General features: G+C 49.5%; 2 protein-coding genes across 2 annotated transcripts in view; both read left to right on the top strand.

The window, feature by feature from the left end:
- Positions 1-20672, top strand: part of LOC116938952 (ecotropic viral integration site 5 protein homolog) — a 583027-nt gene that overhangs the window by 11715 nt on the left and 550640 nt on the right. Inside the window, exons 2-3 of the mRNA XM_076061015.1 lie at positions 566-792; positions 1084-1222. Coding sequence (XP_075917130.1) covers positions 566-792; positions 1084-1222 — 366 coding nt within the window. The remainder of the gene's footprint in view (positions 1-565; positions 793-1083; positions 1223-20672) is intronic.
- On the top strand, positions 5303-20264 carry LOC142921396 (ecotropic viral integration site 5 protein homolog). The gene is made up of 5 exons (XM_076062929.1): positions 5303-5419; positions 7071-7145; positions 8574-8699; positions 12014-12142; positions 14436-20264. The coding sequence occupies exons 1-5, from the start codon at positions 5303-5305 to the stop codon at positions 14682-14684; spliced, it is 696 nt and encodes a 231-aa protein (XP_075919044.1). The 3' UTR covers positions 14685-20264.

The following is a 20672-nucleotide window of genomic DNA, read 5'->3' as shown; positions in this document are numbered from 1 at the left end:
ATGCATGAATCGCTTGGCCATGGCCATCGTAATGAGTGGAGTGGACCCCCCCCCTGTGTGTAAGCTGGCTGGGTGGGGGAGGGCACAGCCTGACTTAACTTGATCTCACTCGGGCTGGAAGCTTCATGAGCAGCTGTGTTGTTGGTGGCACCGTCTTGTTAGGATATAAGTGTGAGAAACATTTGTTTACGAATATAATATTAAACAAGCTGACCATCCTCTCTGCGCGCCTGCCCAGGTGGGGGGTGATAGTGTAGCGATTGGTGCACTATGCTACGAACCCGGCGACTCAAGTTAGATTTTTGCTCATGGCCAACACCAGTGACGATTATCTGAATCTGTCCTGGGCCTCCCCTAGATCGACTCGGCCTCAAATTGGTACCTGGTGCGGTGTGTAGTAAACATTGCCGCTTGGGAGACAATGGTGGCCAGGTGTGGTGCCGGTCACGCACCACCTCGTGTGCCGTGCCGGCCTTCATAGGTGCTCGCTAACAGCACTTGCCCCATCAGTGTGTTAAGGCTATACGGGGGTGGGGGATCTTTGTCTCTGTCTGTGTGTGTCCAGGTGGCGGCAGACAAGGTGACGGACAAGCTGTCTGCCACGCTCTCATGGGTGAGGCAGACGGTGACGCAGACGGTGACGGCGACCGGGGCGACCCCCTCGGTCCCCTCGGCGCCGCATGCCGGGCCCCGACCGCACGGGAGCGAGCGTAACGGCGCAGCAGCGGCGAGGGGGGGGGCGCTCTCCGCCGAGGACGAGGAGCTCCTCTCCAAGCTGGAGGAACAGAACAAGTAGGGGGGGTGGGGGGTGCACAGCGGCGGCGGCGCGCATCCGTCCACCCGCGTTCACCGGGCACGCGTGTCGCTCGGCCAGTTGGTCGTGGCACCAAAACAAAAAGCGCAACAAAGAACCCCCATTGCTTGTCTGGGGTCGATAAAAAGCTGCGTGTGCCGTGGTGCACCGTGGTGTTCTGTGGTATTCCATAGCGTTCTGCGGTGTGCCACGTGTCTGTGGTGTGGCGCATGTGTACCGCGGTGGTTTGTTTTGTGCTGTGATAATTCGTGGCGTGCCGGTGTGGGCAGGCTGCTGCAGGCGGTATCGAGCGGCCCGACGGGGCCCGGCGAGGCGGCGCGGCCCAGCGAGGAGGAGCTGTGGGCCGTGTGGGGCGGCCTCGTGTCCGAGTGGCAGGAGTCACGCTGCCACAAGGATCAGCGCGTCAAGGTGCCCCTCCGTCCCCTCCCTCCACTCCCCTGTGTTCTTGTAGAAATTTTGTGTTTGCGTGCACGTATACACGTGCGTTTGTGTGTACTTATGAGCGTGTCATTTTGTGTGTGTCCGTAATTGTCATATGTATATTTGCCAGTGTTGGCGCCATGGTGGTGAGATGTTAACTCCCTCGCCTGGTATGCAGGAGGTCGTGGGTTCAATCCTGACCCTGACGCCTGTCTATTTGCAGTTTGCATGTCTCTCTCCCTGTGGTCGCGTGGATTTTTCTCTGGGTCCTCGGGTTTTTACCTCCATATTTTGAAACGTGCGTTAAGAGTATTTGTCTGCTATAAATTTCCACATGGTAAGTCGCTTCGTTGAGCTATCATTTGTGATAGCCAGGTCGCTTCTGAAAAAGAGCTATTTAGCTCAGTGGGCCTTACCTGGTAAAATTAAACAAATTTAGTTCATATTTGAATTGTGTTTGTTTTGTTTGTGCGTATGCATGTGGTTATGTCTCTGGGTAAATTCGAAGTGTGTGTGTATCCATGTATGTGTGTGATTCATGTAGGATCTTGTCCGGGAAGGAATTCCGCACCATTTCAGAGGAATCGTCTGGCAGCTCCTGTGCGATGCCCAAAATGTTGCTGAAAAGGGTAAAATCCTCTCCACCGATGACCCTTCCTCCCTGTTCATTGGCACCATTTCCCAACCTCGGAAGGCGTCTCTCGGCAGCTGAGGGACACCAGTCGTCGGCACGTTCACCACTGCGCCAGTCTGCAAGGGAGTTGACGGTTATTTTACAACAGGCAACTCGTAAATTATGCAGTGTAAAGTGGACCTTGGAGATGCTGCGACGTATATATCGCAGGAACGGGTGATTGTGCTTTGGGTTTTAGATTAAATTACAAATTATCCCTTTCCCGTTCCGAGATGTCGACAAGTTGCATGGTGGGCCCCATTCACCGCTGAACCTCTGAACACTTAATCATTCGTAATAAAAGTTTTTGGGTTAGATCGCGTTGTTTATAAATGTGTCGTAACCCTCCACCACCCGACACGGCCAATCAGCAAAAAAGTTTCACGTTGACAAAAGACAAATAGTTCACTACTTTAGCCCACCGGTGTGTTGAAGAGTGAATCCACAACATTTACAATTTTTGAGTACGAAGTTTCGCTGGTAATTACATCCAACATCATCGGGCAATTCCCCAGAAAGCCTACGTGTTAAACACTTAATAAGTTAGCATGAATTTTATTTCAAGACATTGTACTCGCCACTGAGAACTGTCGCAACACGACTGCACTCTGATGATAGCTGGTGCCAATCTGTGCCACACGCACTCCCGCATGGCCTTGTTGGGGAGCCTCGGTACCAATAGTTATTTTAGTTTTTCTTGCGATTCGTGCAGGTACCTACACGTACGTCATCGGAACGGAATAGGGAAAAACTCAAATGGGGAAGGGTAAAAAAAAATCCCCAGAAATACGTTTTTTTTTCAAATGTTTAAATACAGAGCGTTTAAATAATTCTGAACTGTGTCAGCAGCAGGTCGTGGGGTTATAACGGTAAATAAACAGCTTGCGCTTATTTTCCGATCCCCGGAATAAACTGATTGCAGTGGCCATTGCGCGTCGTCGCTTTAAGATGTTTCTCTGTTCATATTTCGTTTGTTGCGGTTGCACCCTACTCAAGAGCCGCATGGCTCACAGGGCTCTATACCTAATAAATGAAACTTGAAACCTGGACCAAGCGAAACCCTGGGCCGGATTCAATTTCCCCAAGTGTCATGAGCAGGATCATGGCCTGTGCATGTCACTGAGTAGAAAAATCTCTTTTTTTAACCTTTTGAGATGTCTTTATCCGGGGAGGGTCTTTTGGTCAATGGATTGATCAAGTGTTAATCTATTTTGTCAATGAAACCAAACACCTCGTTTCTTGATTTTACTTCAAGAAACGGACACCGTTGGACATGATAATGACTACATTTAGCCCAACATTCTATCATAAGAGTGGATTGACAAAGACCTTGTAATAAAAAATGCATTGGCTGGGTCATGTAGTCCGCATACCCAACCACCGCATGACCAAGCAGCTTTTGTTTGGCTGGATAGAGGGGGCTAAATGGGCACGGCACGGGCTGGAGAAGAGATGGACTGATGCGGTACGGGAGGATGTGGAGCTGAGTGGGCTTGCCGAAGACTGATACCAGCGGTGTCAAGAGCGGCCTCTATGGAGGAGGCTCGTGAAGGACGCTGCTACTGATTCTAGATTTGAAGCTTTCGTGACTGCAAGGATTCGTACTCTTTGTTTTTATTTGGTAAAGTCACGTAGGTAAAATCAAATGACATAAAAAAACAAATAAAAGAAAACAATTGAATCACGACGTTTCGGAGGCAACACAAGCTTCCGTCTTCAGGTGGAACAATCACAGCAGAATATCTGTGTCAAGTGCACAGCTCTGAGACGATCGGGTTTATATATAGGTTAAGGGGGGGGGAGGAGCCAGAAAGGAACGTGGGTGGGTGGGAGGGCTGAGTTAAGTCGCTTTTGAAAACAAAAGAAGCAGCTAAAGTTTGGCATACCACCACTGAAAATTGCTGTACAATTAAAAGGTAGCTAACGTTTGACTTGATTTATAACATCTTTCCAATGGTTGCTTAATTTGAAACCATCCTCTCGGTTGAAGTTGTGTTTGTATATCTGGATGGCCTCGTGGACAAATCTCTGGTAATAACCGGGAGGTTTGCAGAGTACCTTGGTATCGGAGAAAACAATATGAAAACAATGATATTGTTTATATGAATACAATATCATGATATTGTTTTCATGATATTGTTTTCATATTGTTTTCTCCGATACCAAGGTACCCTGCAAACCGCCCGGTTATTACCAGAGATTTGTCCACGAGGCCATCCAGATATACAAACACAGACACAACTTCAACCGAGAGGATGGTTTCAAATTAAGCAACCATTGGAAAGATGTTATAAATCAAGTCAAACGTTAGCTACCTTTTAATTGTACAGCAATTTTCAGTGGTGGTATGCCAAACTTTAGCTGCTTCTTTCGTTTTCAAAAAAGGCTTAACTCAGCCCTCCCACCCACCCACGTTGCTTTCTGGCTCCCCCCCCCCTTAACCTATATATAAACCCGATCGTCTCAGAGCTGTGCACTTGACACAAATATTCTGCTGTGACTATTCCACCTGAAGACGGAAGCTTGTGTTGCCTCCGAAACGTCGTGATTCAATTGTTTTCTTTTATTTGTTTTCTTTTATGTTATTTTATTTTACTTACGTGACTTTACCGAATAAAACCAAAGAGTATGCTGCTACTGGGCAGCTGGTAGCAGTCGCCCTCCAACGACAATGGAGGGCAGAGTAGCAATTCTCACATTGACGAGCAGAGCGCCCAGCGACTAAAATGGAGCAAATTGGCACAGTAGGGGGCACAGCTGGGTGCATCTGCCAGTCATCTCAGTCGGTCAACCCATAGCACCTGGGTCTGTCCCGTGGCCTCGTGTTAGTGAGCCTTCGGCACTTCACGTGCCCTCAGTGCACCTGGCCTGGCACAGGAAGTTGGTATTGTAGTTTCCATAGTTCCATACTTCACACTGCAAAAGCCTTGTCTGGGCAGGTAGCATTTCATTTTAGATCACGAGACTTCCATTCTGGGAGTTCCCACCACTCGCTCAGGACCACCACTGGGGGATGGGAGTGCCAGGCGATAGCTCCAATCAAGCACGGAGACACTGATATTGACACAAGAATTATTAATAAACTTGAGAATGTTCGTTCACAGCCAAACCTATAGGTGCGTGTTCAATGTTCGGTAGATATGTTCTTCTGATTTTGGGATCAGTCTGAAAAATTGGCTTCTGATATATTCATCTAATTGGCCTATCCAAATGACTTCACTGGAGATGACGTCACCTCCATCGAGAGTAACGACACTTGGCATCGGGTAACGTCACGATTGTTAGCACAGAGGCACGCTAGCAAGTCCATCACCCGTGCTTAGTATGTAGTACGTGCAGAATGTGTATTTTCATGTCACGTGTGTTCAACAGATCAGTACAGTGAGCTCCTGAAGATGGCATCTCCGTCGGAAAAGCTGATCCGGCGAGACTTGGCACGGACCTACCCAGAGCACGTGCTGTTCCGACAGCCGGACGGGCCCGGCCAGGAGGGGCTCTTCAACGTCATGAAGGTGCCCGCGGGAGTGGGGGGTGGGCACAGGAAGGAGGGAGCAAAGATACCCCGTGTAGCCTTAACAGACTGTTGAGGCAAGTGCTGTTAGCGAATAGAACCTATGAAGGCCGACATGGCGAACGAGGGCGTGAGTGGCCAGCACCACACCCAGCCGCCTTTGTCACCCCAGCAACGATATTTGCACACTGCACGGGTACTCATTTGAGGCCCGATTCGACCTAGGGGAGGCCCAGGACCGGTTCAAATAATCGTCACTGGTGTTAGGCGTGAGCGGGAATCAGATTCGGGCTACCGGGTTCAAAACACAGAGCGCTAAATGCTACACTAGGGATCGCAAACAAAGATAAAGATCCCCGTATAGCTTGAGCATACTGTTGCGGCAAGTGCTGTTAGCGAGCATCTATGAAGGTCAGCACGGCACACGAGGAGGTGGGTGGCCATCAACTGCACAAAAAACCCATGTAAAAAATGTGTTCACTTTAGCTAAAATATTGATGGACATTTCTTTTTAGATCAGGGCGGCTGGGACTGTGCCGCCTCCTTGTGTGGATAAGATGTTGCCTGGCAATTTGTTGTTAGCAGTTCTGCGACATCACCTTCAGCAGACTGCTCTGCTCCATGATATGAAACCGTTTTCACAATTCGGATAAAGGTGTGAATTTTTTGTACGTATATTTATATGTATAAAATGAATATCGAATTCTCTTTCAAGAATGAATGAACCAATAATATGGCGCCATTGCCTCCTACACGCTAACCATCATGTACACATATCCTAATGTTCACAGCTTCCCGAGAGCAAATATGTGAGCAACAGCAATGAATACAAATTCTCAACGAGGCACCCGTACTACGATGGGCACAGTGCAACAGGATGATGTGGGGCAGTTCACGATCGCCGCAGGAAGTAGCTGGCAGTGCCAGGGCAGCCTCTGGATGGGGGAGGAAGGAGAGGGAGGTAGGGGAGGGCTTGCGGGTGTGGCTGCTGGGTAGGTAGCGTTGGCAGCCTTCCCATAACAACTTGAGGTGGAAGAGCGATGCTAACGAGCAGAGCAACGTGCAAATTAAGTTGAGAGCAACTTAAAATTGATTAATTATTGTATCTCAGACCAAATTTTTAGACGTCCAACTAATAGAGCTTGATGACCTCTAAATCAAATAAAGGACATCGTGTGATTAAATTCTCACGGGACCAACGTTCGCGATAAATTATATGCTGTAATTCCGGAGTCTTGCTGCAAAATAGACTTGTTTCAATGGTCTGTCACTTGGTTATGAGTAGAGGGTATATGTGTGTCTATGTGCTGTGCCAAGTTGGCACAGTGGGGAGCACAGCTGGTGCATCTTATAGTCATCTCAGTCGGTTAACCCATGGCACCTGGGTGTGTCCCGTGACCTCTTGCCAGCATGCGAGCCTTCATCACTTGGCATCACGGCCTCAAAGTGCACCCAGCCTGGCACAGGCAATGCGACGACATCGCTGCTGCTTAGTGGCAAATGGTGGCTGTGTCTTCACGCCGTATCTGGCCGCACGTTCGCCTTTGCCCCTTTCGTGCTGTCTCGGCGCGCATGAAACGCACGGTGCCATTGTTGACGACCTCCACTCCCCGCAGTTCAAATGAGTGTTGCTGTGCGTGTGTGCCATGTAGGCGTATTCGCTGGTGGACCGCGAGGTCGGATATTGCCAAGGCAGCGCCTTCATCGTCGGACTTCTCTTGATGCAGGTGAAATCCCCGCATGTACATACGCGCCGGCGCGCGAACCGCTTGCAACGCACGGCGCGGCCGACGCGATTCGGTATGGGTGCTTGTGGATGGACCTGGCAATGCGTATCATTTGCATACATTGCATACGATCAATTGCAATCCCGCGCAATTAGATGCATTTATCGTGAGCGATATAATCCGTCATCATTGATGAGTTCGGTGCACGGCGACGTGCGTGTCGTAAATCCCCTGCTCCCTCATTGACGACAATTTGGGGTCAACACCGCCTGCCTCGTGTTTAACAAGCAAGGAATTCTACGGCAAGGAGAGCGCAGTTGTCAATCTGAAGCAGTCCCCCACCGTCTGCAGTCGTCCATGGGTCTACAGCAGCGGTTCTTAACGTGGGGTGCACGCACCCCCCTGGGGGGTGTGAGAGTTGGCCAGATTTTTGGGGAAGGCAAATCATCGAAACACAAATTCAGCACGGGCACGTCAGTACAACTGTTTCATGAAACCTATGTATTTATTAACATATACATTTATTTTTTACTCTTGAGAACCAAAGGGGTCCACAGCTGCAGTCAAGGCTAAGAACCATTGCTCTACAGAAACTGGTCCACAGTTGTCCTTCACCGCATCGTCACTTCTACTGCTGCTGTCAGTTGGTCACATTTGCTCAAGTTTTCAGACAAGAGGACCACGTTTTCAGTTTTTCAGGAACCGCTGATAGTTTTGTTTTGCTGCATAATACTCGAAGGCCCGAGTGCTATTTGCGCTTGTGCACCACTGGCAAGGCAGTGGGCATCATCACCAGATAATTGGTTACATGTGCAGCTCAACTTCCAATGCAACCCAAGGACCCAGCCCGTGGCCTGTTGCCAGTCTGCAGGTGCACACACTGATGACCATTTACCTTAACAGTTGACGAGGCCTGTTGGTGAGGAGGATGACGTGGGGGGGTGTGAGCGTTGAGCTCCGTGGCAATGTGTCCCCTCGCCCCCCGGCAGAAAGGCTGGTGTTTTCTCCCACATTGTCATAAGTGCCCATGATCCCGGGAGATTTATTCACAAAGGGTGATCGTAATTGATGATGTGGGATTGGATTGGGAGCCAGCGGAGTTTAACGGAAGTTAGGGGAGAGGTGGTCTCGTCTGTGGGTGAGGGCCTGAGGTCTGGTCAGCGGCATTCTGGACTGCATTGGCTACGTAACACAACAGATATAAAAGCTAGTGCATCGCTGTGAGACGTGGGTAATTGTATAAATAGAATATATTTTGCAGAGCGATTAATTAAAGTTTGTTTTATTTCTCTACATATACATTGTGCTTGCCTGATGTCTGTGTGAACTGGTGTCCCCTGTCCCACTGTCCCCGTGTCCCTGTGTCCCTCCGTCTCCCTGTCCACATTCCCCCGCGTCCTCCGCATCCCACACTCGTCGCCCCCATAGATGCCGGAGGAGGAGGCTTTCTGCGTGTTCATCCGCCTCATGCACGACTACCGCCTGCGTGAGCTCTTCAAGCCCAGCATGGCCGAGCTGGGGCTGTGCATGTACCAGATCGAGAGCCTCATGCAGGTGAGGGCCTCGGGCGTGCGAGGGGACCCCGGGATGCTCCGTTGCACCGCCAGCAACTGGCGCATTGCTCCCATTTAGGTGCAGCCCTGCAAGTGCTCGATCGCGCCACTGCTAGCAGGGAGCTCAAGAGAGCCCCTCTGGAAGGTTTTTTTTGGCCTTCTCTTCCACATTGGCCAGATATCTGGGAAGAGGTGGAAGTACCCGCACTTTACCCCACCATACAAGACCTGCCAGTCGACTAACTGTATTGCCTGCTTGCACATGGTTAATGTGCTTTCGTGTTTAACTGCGTTATGTAATTTGTTTTCGGTGATGTATCAGCTTGGTGTTGTGTGTAATCATTATTTGTACGACGTTTTGTTACAAACTCGGCGACTTGTGAGTTGGATTCCTGGCCACAGCTAACATCGGTGGCCATTGGCACCTGAACCGATGCTGGGTCCCTTGCCTTCACCAACCCTCACTGATCAAGGTGGTGAAGTATGGTCAAACAGCCCCCATGATCATCATGGTCTTGGGAGGCCGTCATCCAGGGGACTGTAGATAATTATTGTTCATTTGTACGCTCGGTAGTTAACTTTTTTGTGTTAATGTTGTACATCTTATGTTACTGACACCATGTGTTTTTACACTGGCTGGTCTCCCCTGCAACACACACTTTGGTGTTGCAGTGGTCTGTTTGCCCGTGTATAAATAAACAAATAACCCCGAGTGTATTTTCATACCCAAACGGACGGATCCATTAGAAGGGCAGAAAGGGCATTGGAGAATAATTTTCGATAATCCATCCAAAGTTAATTCAAGCTCATTACACTCGCTGAAACCTCCATCCAAAGTGAATTTACGCTCATTACACTCGCTGAAACCTCCATCCAAAGTGAATTCAAGCTCATTACACTCGCTGAAACCTCCATCCAAAGTGAATTCAAGCTCATTACACTCGCTGAAACCTCCATCCAAAGTGAATTCAAGCTCATTACACTTGCTGAAACCTCCATCCAAAGATAATTCAAGCTCATTACACTCGCTGAAACCTCCATCCAAAGAGAATTCAAGCTCATTACACTCGCTGAAACCGGCCGCATATCATTAAGCCCATTAGGATCAACTGGAGGAAAAAACCTCACATTTTTTCTTCATACGGTTGTATAACTCTATTAAATTCGTTCTTTCCGATGACTTTAAACCACGTCAATTAATTCACAGTTTGTAACCATAACATGGACAGCAAGGGATTAAGGGGGAGACAGACTGCCTGGGCCTGTAGATATTGTACAGTAGGATACCGTTTGTACTAGTGAAGGGTATTAAATGTGACTGCATCTCAAGGCAGTGTACAAATACAGGACGTGGACGTATCAATGGGGCTTGAAAAAGAGGAGGGTTCTTAAAAGATTCACATCGGAATGCACTGCTCCCGATCGTTACCCCTACCTCGTTAGGGTGGCGAGCTCGAACGCTCTCGATCGTTCTCTCATGTTGAAGGGTGCGTTACGTTGAGCTTGTTCTACGTCGTCTCTTGTTTTTGCAATTCCCACTGTATTCTGGGTTTGTTAATGGCGACAACAAATGCTTATGCAGTGGTACCTCGGTATACGTTCGTTAATTCGTTCCAGAAGGTAGGAGGACTTGTACCGAAAGTGACGTCTACCAAACGAATTTTTCCCACAAGAAATAACGGGAAAGGAAATAATCCGTTCCAGAGTATAAATTCCAAATGCATAAATAAGTTGAAATATATTGAAATAAAAATGAAATGTAACGTCACTTTACCTTGCTGAGAGGAGTTGACAGCCTACAGAGTATAAATTCCAAATGCATAAATAAGTTGAAATATATTGAAATAAAAATGAAATGTAACGTCACTTTACCTTGCTGAGAGGAGTTGACAGCCTACGAGGATGGTGGTGAGGAAGGGGAGGAGTCGTGAACGGGGTCCACGCGGGTACGCGGCGACTCATCCCAACCCATACAAGTTCTAGCAAGCGTGTCGTATCCCAAGCCAGACGTCGTACCCCAAGACATTTTTTTCTCGTCAAAACACGACGTGTACCAAATTCGACGTAGTCCAAAGCGGTCGTATACCGAGGTGTGATTGTATATCAAAAATAAATATGGCTGTGGGTTTGCACAGATGGGTTATGAACTGTTCTGTGCATGGACTGCATACGATTGTTAAACAAATAAAGTCTTAAATTTTGATTTAAAGCTTTCGTGACTGCAGTCATCATCATCACCTGATGATGACTGCTTGTGTTGCAGTCGAAACGTCGTGATAATTTTATTGTTTTATATATATTTTATTTTATTGTTTCCTTTCAACGTGACTTTACCGAAAGATCAAATAAAGTTTATTCATATTCTTAGCTCTTTCGGTAAAGTCACGTTGAAGGGAAACAATAAAATAATAAAATATATAAAACAATTAAAATTCTCACGACGTTTCGACCATAACACAAACGGTCGCCTCTGAGAAGTTTGGCGGTCGAATGCGACAATGTTGTCTCAAGTGCAGTGCGATGGTGTTGTGGAAGAGGCATTGTACGTCACCGCGGAATGGCGCTTTGATGGAAGGCGTGATATGCATTTGATTTATTATTGTTATTAAACGTTAAATATTAATTCGGAAGGAAAAAAACGATTCTCATCGGAGGGGAAGGAGAGCTGGTGGGAAGCTGCGGGGCAGAGAGGGAAAGGGGATGACGATGGTGTGGTGAGATGCGAGTGAAGACGTTGCGGCCTTATAGAGGCAAAGGTGATGAAAGTTTTGAGCATGGACTTGAAAGCCTAAACACTCATCAATCAACCGATAACACCTTAATATATAGAGGACCGCAGAGCTTGGGGGGTGCAGGCTTTCCTGTGCGGTTGCTACCTTTCCGCTCTTCTGTGGTTGCTCCCGCCTCCGAATTGTTCTCCGTCTTCGAGAGCGAGCGACTACTGAGCGTCGGCGCGTTACAAGCTGAACATGTGATTACTGTTACATTAACAGGTGGACGGTCTCAACGGCGTGGACTAATTGTGTAATCCCGGCAGAGGTCGGTCCAGCCAGTCATTCTCCTCTCTCAGAAAAACACGTAGCACTTTGTGGGAGGTAAGTCGTAGTTTTCCCATGGATAAACTGGCCCCTGTCGTAGGAATGCCGAATTTCCATTGCTATCTTGTATCCACTCGTGTGGACGAGCATTGCCCCATGCGCATTTGGATCGGGAAGACGTGTGACTCGTGCTTGACTTTGTTTTGCGTTGGTTCCAGAAGAGCCTTTCAGAGAGCTAAATCGTGTATATGGGCATGCAGGATCGGCTGTGTCGCAGCTGCATGCACACCTGAGCACGCACAGTGTGCACACCTCCATGTTCGCGTCTCCCTGGTTCCTCACCGTGTTCCTCACCACCTTCCCGCTGCCGCTCGCCGCGCGCATCTTCGACTGGTTCATGTGCGAGGTGGGGCCCGCGCACAGCAATCGCACTCACTTGCAAAGACAAAGATTCCCCCCTTGTACCCGTAGACTGTTGGGGCAAGTTCTGTTCGTGAGCGCCAAATGAAGGCCGGTACAGCACGCGCTCGCGAGGTGAGAGTGAGGGGTGAGTCGCTCGCGAGGTGAGTGAGTGGTGAGTCGCTCGCGAGGTGAGTGAGTGGTGAGTCGCTCACGAGGTGAGGGGTGAGTCGCTCGCGAGGTGAGGGGTGAGTCGCCCGCGAGGTGAGTGAGGGGTGAGTCGCTCGCGAGGTGAGGGTGAGGGGTGAGTCGCTCACGAGGTGAGGGCGAGTTGCCCGCGAGGTGAGGGTGAGTGGTGAGTCGCTCGCGAGGTGAGGGGTGAGTCGCTCGCGAGGTGAGGGGTGAGTCGCCCGCGAGGTGAGTGAGGGGTGAGTTGCTCGCGAGGTGAGGGTGAGGGGTGAGTCGCTGGCGAGGTGAGTGCCGAGTCGCTCGCGAGGTGAGTGAGGGGTGAGTCGCTGGCGAGGTGAGTCAGGGGTGAGTTGCTGGCGAGGTGAGTGAGGGGTGAGTCGCTCGCGAGGTGAGTGAGGGGTGAGTCGCTCGCGAGGTGAGTGAGGGGTGAGTCGCTCGCGAGGTGAGGGGTGAGTCGCTCACGAGGTGAGTGAGTGGTGAGTCGCCCACGAGGTGAGAGTGAGGGGTGAGTCGCTCGCGAGGTGAGGGGTGAGTCGCCCGCGAGGTGAGGGGTGAGTCGCCCGCGAGGTGAGGGTGAGGGTGAGGGGTGAGTCGCCCGCGAGGTGAGGGTGAGGGGTGAGTCACCCGCGAGGTGAGGGTGAGGGGGGAGTCGCCCGCGTTTCACTCACCCCGCGCCGGCCCCACTTGATGGGGAACATCTGCGCAATGACGTCATCGTTGCAGCATAACATGACGTCATTTGCCGACAGTTAACCGCAGGCGTGACGTCAGCGGGGGTACGTGCAGTCTCTCCCATCTCGTTCGTTATAGTTTAAGTTTCTATTTAAATTGTTACACGGATGGTCCAGTTTAGCCTATCGCCCGACTATTTTACGTAGGAAGATCCGTGGTGTGTGGGCGCTGGGGTGGCTAGGAGATGTTAACTTCCTCGCCTGGTATGGGGCCGTCCATAAATGACGTCACGCACCTGGGGGGGGTGGGGGTCAGACATTTGTGACAATGTGTGACGAGGGGGGGGGGGGGTTAGAAATGTGACGTCACGTAAAAATGCGCAACTTTAAATAAATATAGACAACACGTTCCACTTAATGAAATAGACTTTTTAATAAATGTTTTCTACAACATCAGAGTGCAGCGCCACATTAAAGACGCACTACAATGACAAAAGTTTAAAGCGATTTGAAGCATGTTTTAGTTGTGGGGGGGGGGGGGGGGCAGAGCTTTGTGACGTCATATTTGAGGGGGGGGGTCTGACTTTTTGTAACACTGGTGCTAGGGGGGGTCAAAAATCACCCAAAATCGCGTGACATCATTCATGGACGGCCCCTAAGATCACTGCTACATTGTTTTTATAACTTTATTTGGAAGCCTGCCTCCGAGTCGTCATTCACCACACAACATATTCATAATGGGCCCCAAGCGTGGTGATAGTGTTTATTTATTAAAGTATTGTTTACTTATTCTTACGTTTATTTTTGTTTCTTTTATTTCTATTTAGTTAGGTTTCGCACGTACGTGTTATATATTTACCGTCGTTATTTGCACGTGCGTTTCTCGCCAGCCAAAATTAAATGTGCAAGCTAAATATAAAGGCTCTCTGTTTTTACAATCGTCCATGTTCTGGTCCCTCACCAGACGAAAGTGCAAGGTGTTCCTGTACCTGGTGGGCTGTGTAAACACCGCCACTAGGGGGAGACAAAGGCAGCCGGGCATGGTGCTGACCACCCACTCCCTTCGTGTGCCGTGCCGGCCTTCATCGGCGGTGTTTGCGAGCAGCACTTGCCACAACAGCCTGTTTTGGGGATACGTGGGATCGTCGTTGTGTGCGTGTCTGTGTGCGTGTCTGTGTCTGTGTGCGTGTCTGTGTCTGTGTGCGTGTCTGTGTCTGTGTGCAATTGGGAGGTGGTCCCCGTTCCGACAAGCAAGTTAACGTCAGGGATTTAATGTTTCATTTACTTTTCAGTATTATTAAAGTATTGAGTTTCACAATGCTTACCTTTTGGTGAACTTTAACATATTTTGTAAAACTGTCCTATATGTACATTTAAATATTGTAGGTACATGATTGTGACGTCCACCCTGAAGTCAACCCTGCCACTCTCGCCGGGCAGGTGGGGCGCGACGTCCACCCTGACGTCCACCCTGCCACTCTCGCTGGGCAGGTGGGGCGCGAAGTCCACCCTGACGTCCACCCTGACGTCCACCCTGCCACCCTCGCCGGGCAGGTGGGGCACGACGTCCACCCTGACGTCCACCCTGACGTCCACCCTGCCACCCTCACTGGGCAGGTGGGGCACGACGTCCACCCGTTGCGCTCCTTCCTCCACCGTGTCGGTCAACTCCCGCCAGGCACCCGCTGAGCGAGTGACGGGGGCCCCCGATGCTCGCGCTGCTGGCCTCGGAGCCACACGGGGTTAAAATACACGCCCGTGCACACCACAGCTGCCACTATTAGAGGGGCCGCGGAGCGCGTTATTACCTGCGAGCGCGCTCACACCTGAGCGATTACCTCACTCGCGCAAGACATGGTGACTATCCCGCGGTCACCACCCCGCGTTCACTCTCGCCGCATGTTCCCCCACCGCCACCGAGGACTCGGCTTGCACACGCAGTCGCTCCACACAGAAATTGCAGACACCACACCATCGACGGTCTGTGCTAACTTTTATTCTCGGCGCAAACCACAATCCCTTAAAGCTGCCCAGTCGGCACTACCGGGGGGAGTATCTTGCGAGAAAAGCCTAGGCCTACTGCCGTCTGCGCTCCTGCTCACTCAAGCGTCCTACCATGTACCTCGTAGCCGTACTCGCGGCGTCACACGGACGCTGTGAGAGGCGGAGGGAAGAGGACGAGAAAGCCTTGCCTAACATGGCCTCGTAGTGGCGAATGAGTGGCGAATACACACTGCCTTTCTCGCTTTTTCCACCCCGGCTTCCCACATGTCGTGAATGACTCATCGCGGCTGGCCCGGTAATCTTTTTGCGCCCATACACTATTAAGCCAACTCAGGGGCACCGCGATGTAACTTGTCCTGCGAGGGTCGGCCAATCCCCTGGCACCGGGAAACCGTGGGACTTTCCTCATAGGAACCCTTCGGATTAAAACCCGTTGTGCCAAGCAATCCCACGCCAGGACACTACGTGTGTGCGCTGTGTGTGTGTGTATTCAGTGTGTGGTCGCGGAGTTTGCAGAGTGGTTTCGAGGCCGTGGCACCACACAAACCCTGCAAACTCCAGCATATGTGTGTGTGTGTAAAAGTGAGTGTGCGCGCATGTGTGTATCTGTCTTTCTTGTGAACCCGAACAGTTTGACTTTTGAACAGGCCTCAGGAATAAGGAACCCGTTCGTAAGTCGGGGGACTGCCCGCACTTTCATTTGCGTGGCCTTTCTTTCTTTGGTCCATCGCGGGATGCTTTGTGCGCGCCGGCTTTTTTGGTGTGATTATCCCGGGCAGACTTCGTTGGATGCCCAGGCATCTTCACATCGGGCTCCTGTCGGTTCTGCTCTTCCGCAGCGTCCAATCCCTTTTCCATGTCGGGGGCAGACGTTGATTTTTTATTTCGCGTGAAGCACATTACTGAACATAAAAGGGGACAAGGGAGTAAACGGGTTAGTGTGAGCCACTAAATGCACATGCATGTAAGTATCTGTAGTTATCTATTTGTGCATGTGTGGGTTTTTCTCCGGGTCAATCTCTGCCTGCATCTTTCCACGTGTATCTTTGTACGTGTCTGACACTGTCCGTGTCTATAGCTGTCTGTGTCCTTCGTGTCTCTCAAAGTGTTTGTAAACGTGTCTCTGTGTCTCTCTAGATCTTAAGAGATTGAAAACTAATTTCTTTAAGAAACTGCTCGTTGTTGTGTTTAGTTTGGTGTCCTTTACCCCGCCCCTCCGATTAGCACTGTTGGCTACGGAAATGTGTGAAAGAAATTCAACATATACACATCTCCTACGATGATCTGCAGAGGACTCTACTTGTTGTTAAAAACGGCTCTGCTATCTGGAGGAACAAGCTAAAGGCTCACCGATGCAGAAGACGATTAAGCATAGCATGGCTGGCACGATCACGATCAGTGCAATCACGCTGGTCTTCGTGGGCTCAAACTCAGGGTCGTAGTCTGGCTCTGGGATGACGTCGGGATCGACGTCGTCCAGAACCTCCAAAGGTGCTCGCCGTTGCTTTTCCAAAATAGTTCCTGTAACACAAAGACAAAGATAAAGGTCCCCCGTGTAGCCTTAACAGACTGTCGGGGCAAGCGAGCACCTATGAAGGCCGGTAACGGTACACGAGGGGGGGGGTGGCCAGCACCACGCCCGACCGCGTTCGTCTCCCTAGTGGCAATGTTTACACACCGCACCAGGTACTCATTTGAGGCTGAGTCGATCTAGAGGAGGCCCGGGACCGGTTCAGATAATCGTCACAGGTTTTGGCCGTGAGCGGGAATAGAACTCGGGTCGCCGGGTTCATAGCGCAGCGCGCTAACCGCTACACTACCGCTCCCCACTTCCTGTAACACATACATGCATACACGCGCAGGTGAGTTAGTGACGTTTAGAGACTTTTAAAAAAATCCTCGAACATTTTTACATCATTGCTTTTTGTAAAAACCTAGCAGAGTGAATTTAGACGTATTCCTGGCAGCAATGTGCAATGGCTGTATCTACGTTGAACTTCTTTCACACCGTAACGTAGCCACCGTGCTAATCGGAGGTACGGCGGGCGGGGGGGGGGGGGAAGGACAACAAACTAAACACAAACATCAGCAATGTTTAAGAAGGCAGAAGCGTCGGGTGATACGAGCCGGCAGCAGCACTCTGGACAGCGCTGCTTGAAGGGCTCCATGCAGAAGTTGTGAGCAAATTATTTTTGGACATTCTCACACTCGTGAGGTTGCTCTGCTGTGACATTTTTGAAGGGTTTCTCTGCCTCCTGACAATAATGCCCAGAGTGCACCAGGAAAACAATTCAGAAGACAACGAAGTACCTGTAAAGTGTATTGTCTTTTTTAGTAGGCTTGATATGGAGACTTAGTAATGACATGGTGACACTTTTTTTTTAAATGTTACTGCGCTGACGTCACCACAGTGCGAGCGAAATTCATTGTTCCTGCAATTTTGATTTGAAGCTTTCGTGACTGCAGGGATTCATATTCTTGGTTCTTTCGGTAAAGTCATGTAGAAGGGAAAAATAAAATAAATAAAGAAAAGTATATTATATTTTTATTATTTGATTGTGTTCCCTTCTACGTGACTTTACCGAAAGAACCAAGAATATTTTTGATTTATATATTATTTTATTGTTTCCCTTCAACGTGACTTTACCGAAAGAACCAAGAATGTGTTCCTACAATGTTTCTGCTTGTTGCTCTACCCCTGCCTAGTTATGCAAATTGAGCATCTCAAGGCATTGCACATGCATGGAACGATGCATCGATGTTAATGAATAAAATGAATACTTCGATTCATCGTACTTGGATTGCAAGGACAACGCGACAGATTTTACGAGAGTCATATTTTAGGAGTGATATAAATTGCACGCAGTGAGGCATTCCTGACGTTATAACTCCAGGATGACGTACGTTCACAATAAGACAGGCAGACTTCCTTATTCTCTTTCTGGCAGGATTCGCAGCGCAGGGCAGATATATACGTGGGTTCTGCGGACAAAAAAAAACACATGGACGTAGTTAAAAGGCTGTTGATGTCTGCAGATTGCAGGGAATATTGGGGTCACGAAAGTTCACGTGATGGAACCAGATGTCACGTGCATTTTCAGTAGGGGCAAATGTAAAAGCTACGAAGTTCCATTTATCACCTTTTTGATTAACTTTATTCGCTTTATTTCTCAAATAGAGATAAAAAACATGAAACCAATTTGTACGCATGTTGAACTGCTTTCGCACCGTACATAGCCAACCGTGCTAATCGGGAGGTGCAGGAAGAAGGACAACGAACTAGACACGTACATTTCCTGCAGGAATGTCGGTCACGTGGTTTGACCATTTACTCGTCACACCGTTCAATGCGAGTTGGTGACCGTGGGGGGGATTAGGTTTCGGTCGTGGCATCAGGATCGGTTTGGATGTCACCCACCGGTGACGTTACGCATGACCAGCGATCAAACTCAGGCAGTGGGGTTCGTGGCACTGCCCGAACCGCCGCGACACCCACACGATAAGAATGATAAACGTTTACTTGCCCAGTCGAGTGTGTCAAGCAATTGCATTTAGAACACGGTGAGCGAGTTTAAGGTCGAAATAAGCGACATGTGATGACTCCAAGCAGTCTGTTACGTTCAGGATAAGACTAAAAACAAAACTGTTGTTGAGCAGGGCCCTACATTTAGATGTTTGGCCAATTCCACGCAAGACCGTTTGGCAGGAAACAAGCGCACTAGGAGACTGTGCCTACACGTGAGTTGAGAACACTCAAGAGCTCAACACGAGTTGACTCCTCGATACGTTGCTGTGCTGCCGTCACGCCACGACTTCGTTAAAATTGGGCTTTACTTTCAGGTAATCCTTCATTATATTATTCAGTTAGAATATTACAGTAGATCATCGATTGTCCGGTGGCTTCGGGGGCCAGGGGGCGCCGGGTTTTCAAAAACGCCGGATAGTCAAATCACTATTTAAAATTGCTTATTTTTGCACGCTGTGTTTTTCGGTGTTGTGCATGTGCTTTTACGTTTTAAATTTGTTTACTACATAACATTTGCATAAATATCCTACTCTAAAATAAAAATCCTAATAAAAAAAGTGACTATTTACTGTACCGTACTTACCACTCTAATCTCGAAGACTGGAGTATACACATGAAGCATTTTCATTGTTTAAGTTGTATGTATGTAGTGTATCATGTACCGTATATGATATTTCACAATTAAATCCAGCATAGCTACCTTTTTTGTCACGCCAAACGGTGCCTCTGGAGGGGTTTTGCCAAATCGGCCCGGGACTGCCGGATAATGTGGGAAGCTGCCGGATAATCGAGGATCAACTGTATTTGGTCAATTGTCAGCAGGTTTAGCCTGTACATGTGAAGTTGGTGCAGGTTTTCCGGATAAAAGCCGGGGGGGAAAGTGTTGCATTCAAAAGTAAACATTTGTCATGACAATGTTAGAATGTTGGGCAAGCGCCATTATCAAGCGCATGGTGACGTCGTCGTTGACGTGCTTGAACGAGCGTGATGCTGAAGCCGACAGTCGGTAGCGCTCGCTCCCATTTCCGGAATAACGCTCGGACCTTTTTGGCCTCATAAATTGTCCACGCACACGGGCACATGCACACATGCGCACACGCACATACACAAATACAAAGTTCGAGCACCTGTGAAGGCTGGCACGGCACACAAGGGGGAGTCGACCTAGGGGAGGCCCAGGACTGGTTCAGATCATCATCACTGGTGTTGGCCGTGAGCGAGAATCGAACTCGGGTCGCCAGGTTCGCAGCACAGTGCGCTAACCGCTAAGCTACCGCTCCCCTGACACATACACACACGCGCACACATGCGCACACACGTATGCATACTGTCTCATGTGATAAGGTGATAAAGACGCAGTCACGGCACCCATACCGTCTTACAGAATCGCCTACATATATGTAGAGTAGTAGTTAGTGACGTCATGTCACGCTCGCCCTCCAATACGATAACGTACGGTGGCGTCATGGACAGGGGGCGGGACGGTGACATGTCCCCCTGGGATATTTAGGTTGGGACCCGTGACGTGTTTGTGGTCGTTGCGGGGAGCCAGGAACGTGTGAAGTTGGAAGTTGGGACCCAGGGTAGGGGGAAATTGGCACCAGGCTAGCGTAGCCTGCGGATGCTAGGGAATCCCCAGTACCCTTCCCCTGGGGGAGCGATGAGTGAGCGTGCAGTACACGGAGTCGTGAATGAAGAAAAGTCCTTAATAAAACAACTGGCGCAAGCCCCTACATGAAGATCTGCCTCCGAGTCGTCATTTACGCCTCAACATATATACAGGTGTACACAATCTTACCACAGACAGGGCATGACGGTTCCTTCGAAGCTGAAAAACAAAAAGGAAAGGGCAAAACGTAACGGTTAGTTAAATTGTATTCGCATTAGTTGCTTAACAACACAGTCACAAATCCCATACATCACCACCACACACAGCAGGGAGTGTAACCAGGTAAGGGTGAAAGTGTCCTGCTCATGCCACTGCTGGCTAAAGGGCCTCCACTCGAGGTACAGAGATCCCGTCTACAGAGTATTTGGCCTACTCTTCCAAGGTGGCCAGAGACAGGAATATCCACACTTTGCCACACCGTATTGGACGTGCTGATCGACTGATTATGGTGTGTCCCCATGCCTACTGCTCGGTGGAC

Source organism: Petromyzon marinus, chromosome 5 (genome assembly GCF_048934315.1).
Source record: "Petromyzon marinus isolate PM22_M1 ecotype Great Lakes invasive population chromosome 5, UKy_Petmar_22M1.pri1.0, whole genome shotgun sequence".
NCBI classification, from domain to species: domain Eukaryota; kingdom Metazoa; phylum Chordata; class Hyperoartia; order Petromyzontiformes; family Petromyzontidae; genus Petromyzon; species Petromyzon marinus.
Note: the sequence above shows the minus strand (reverse complement) of the source record. Positions and strands in the feature narration are given on the sequence as shown.

Excerpts from the sequence above, each read along its gene's own strand:
- LOC142921396 (XM_076062929.1), top strand. The coding sequence starts at position 5,303 with ATGGCATCTCCGTCGGAAAAGCTGATCCGGCGAGACTTGGCACGGACC. Across the intron at positions 5,420-7,070 it reads GGCTCTTCAACGTCATGAAG|GCGTATTCGCTGGTGGACCG; the intron begins GTGCCCGCGGGA and ends TGTGCCATGTAG. Across the intron at positions 7,146-8,573 it reads TCGGACTTCTCTTGATGCAG|ATGCCGGAGGAGGAGGCTTT; the intron begins GTGAAATCCCCG and ends TCGCCCCCATAG.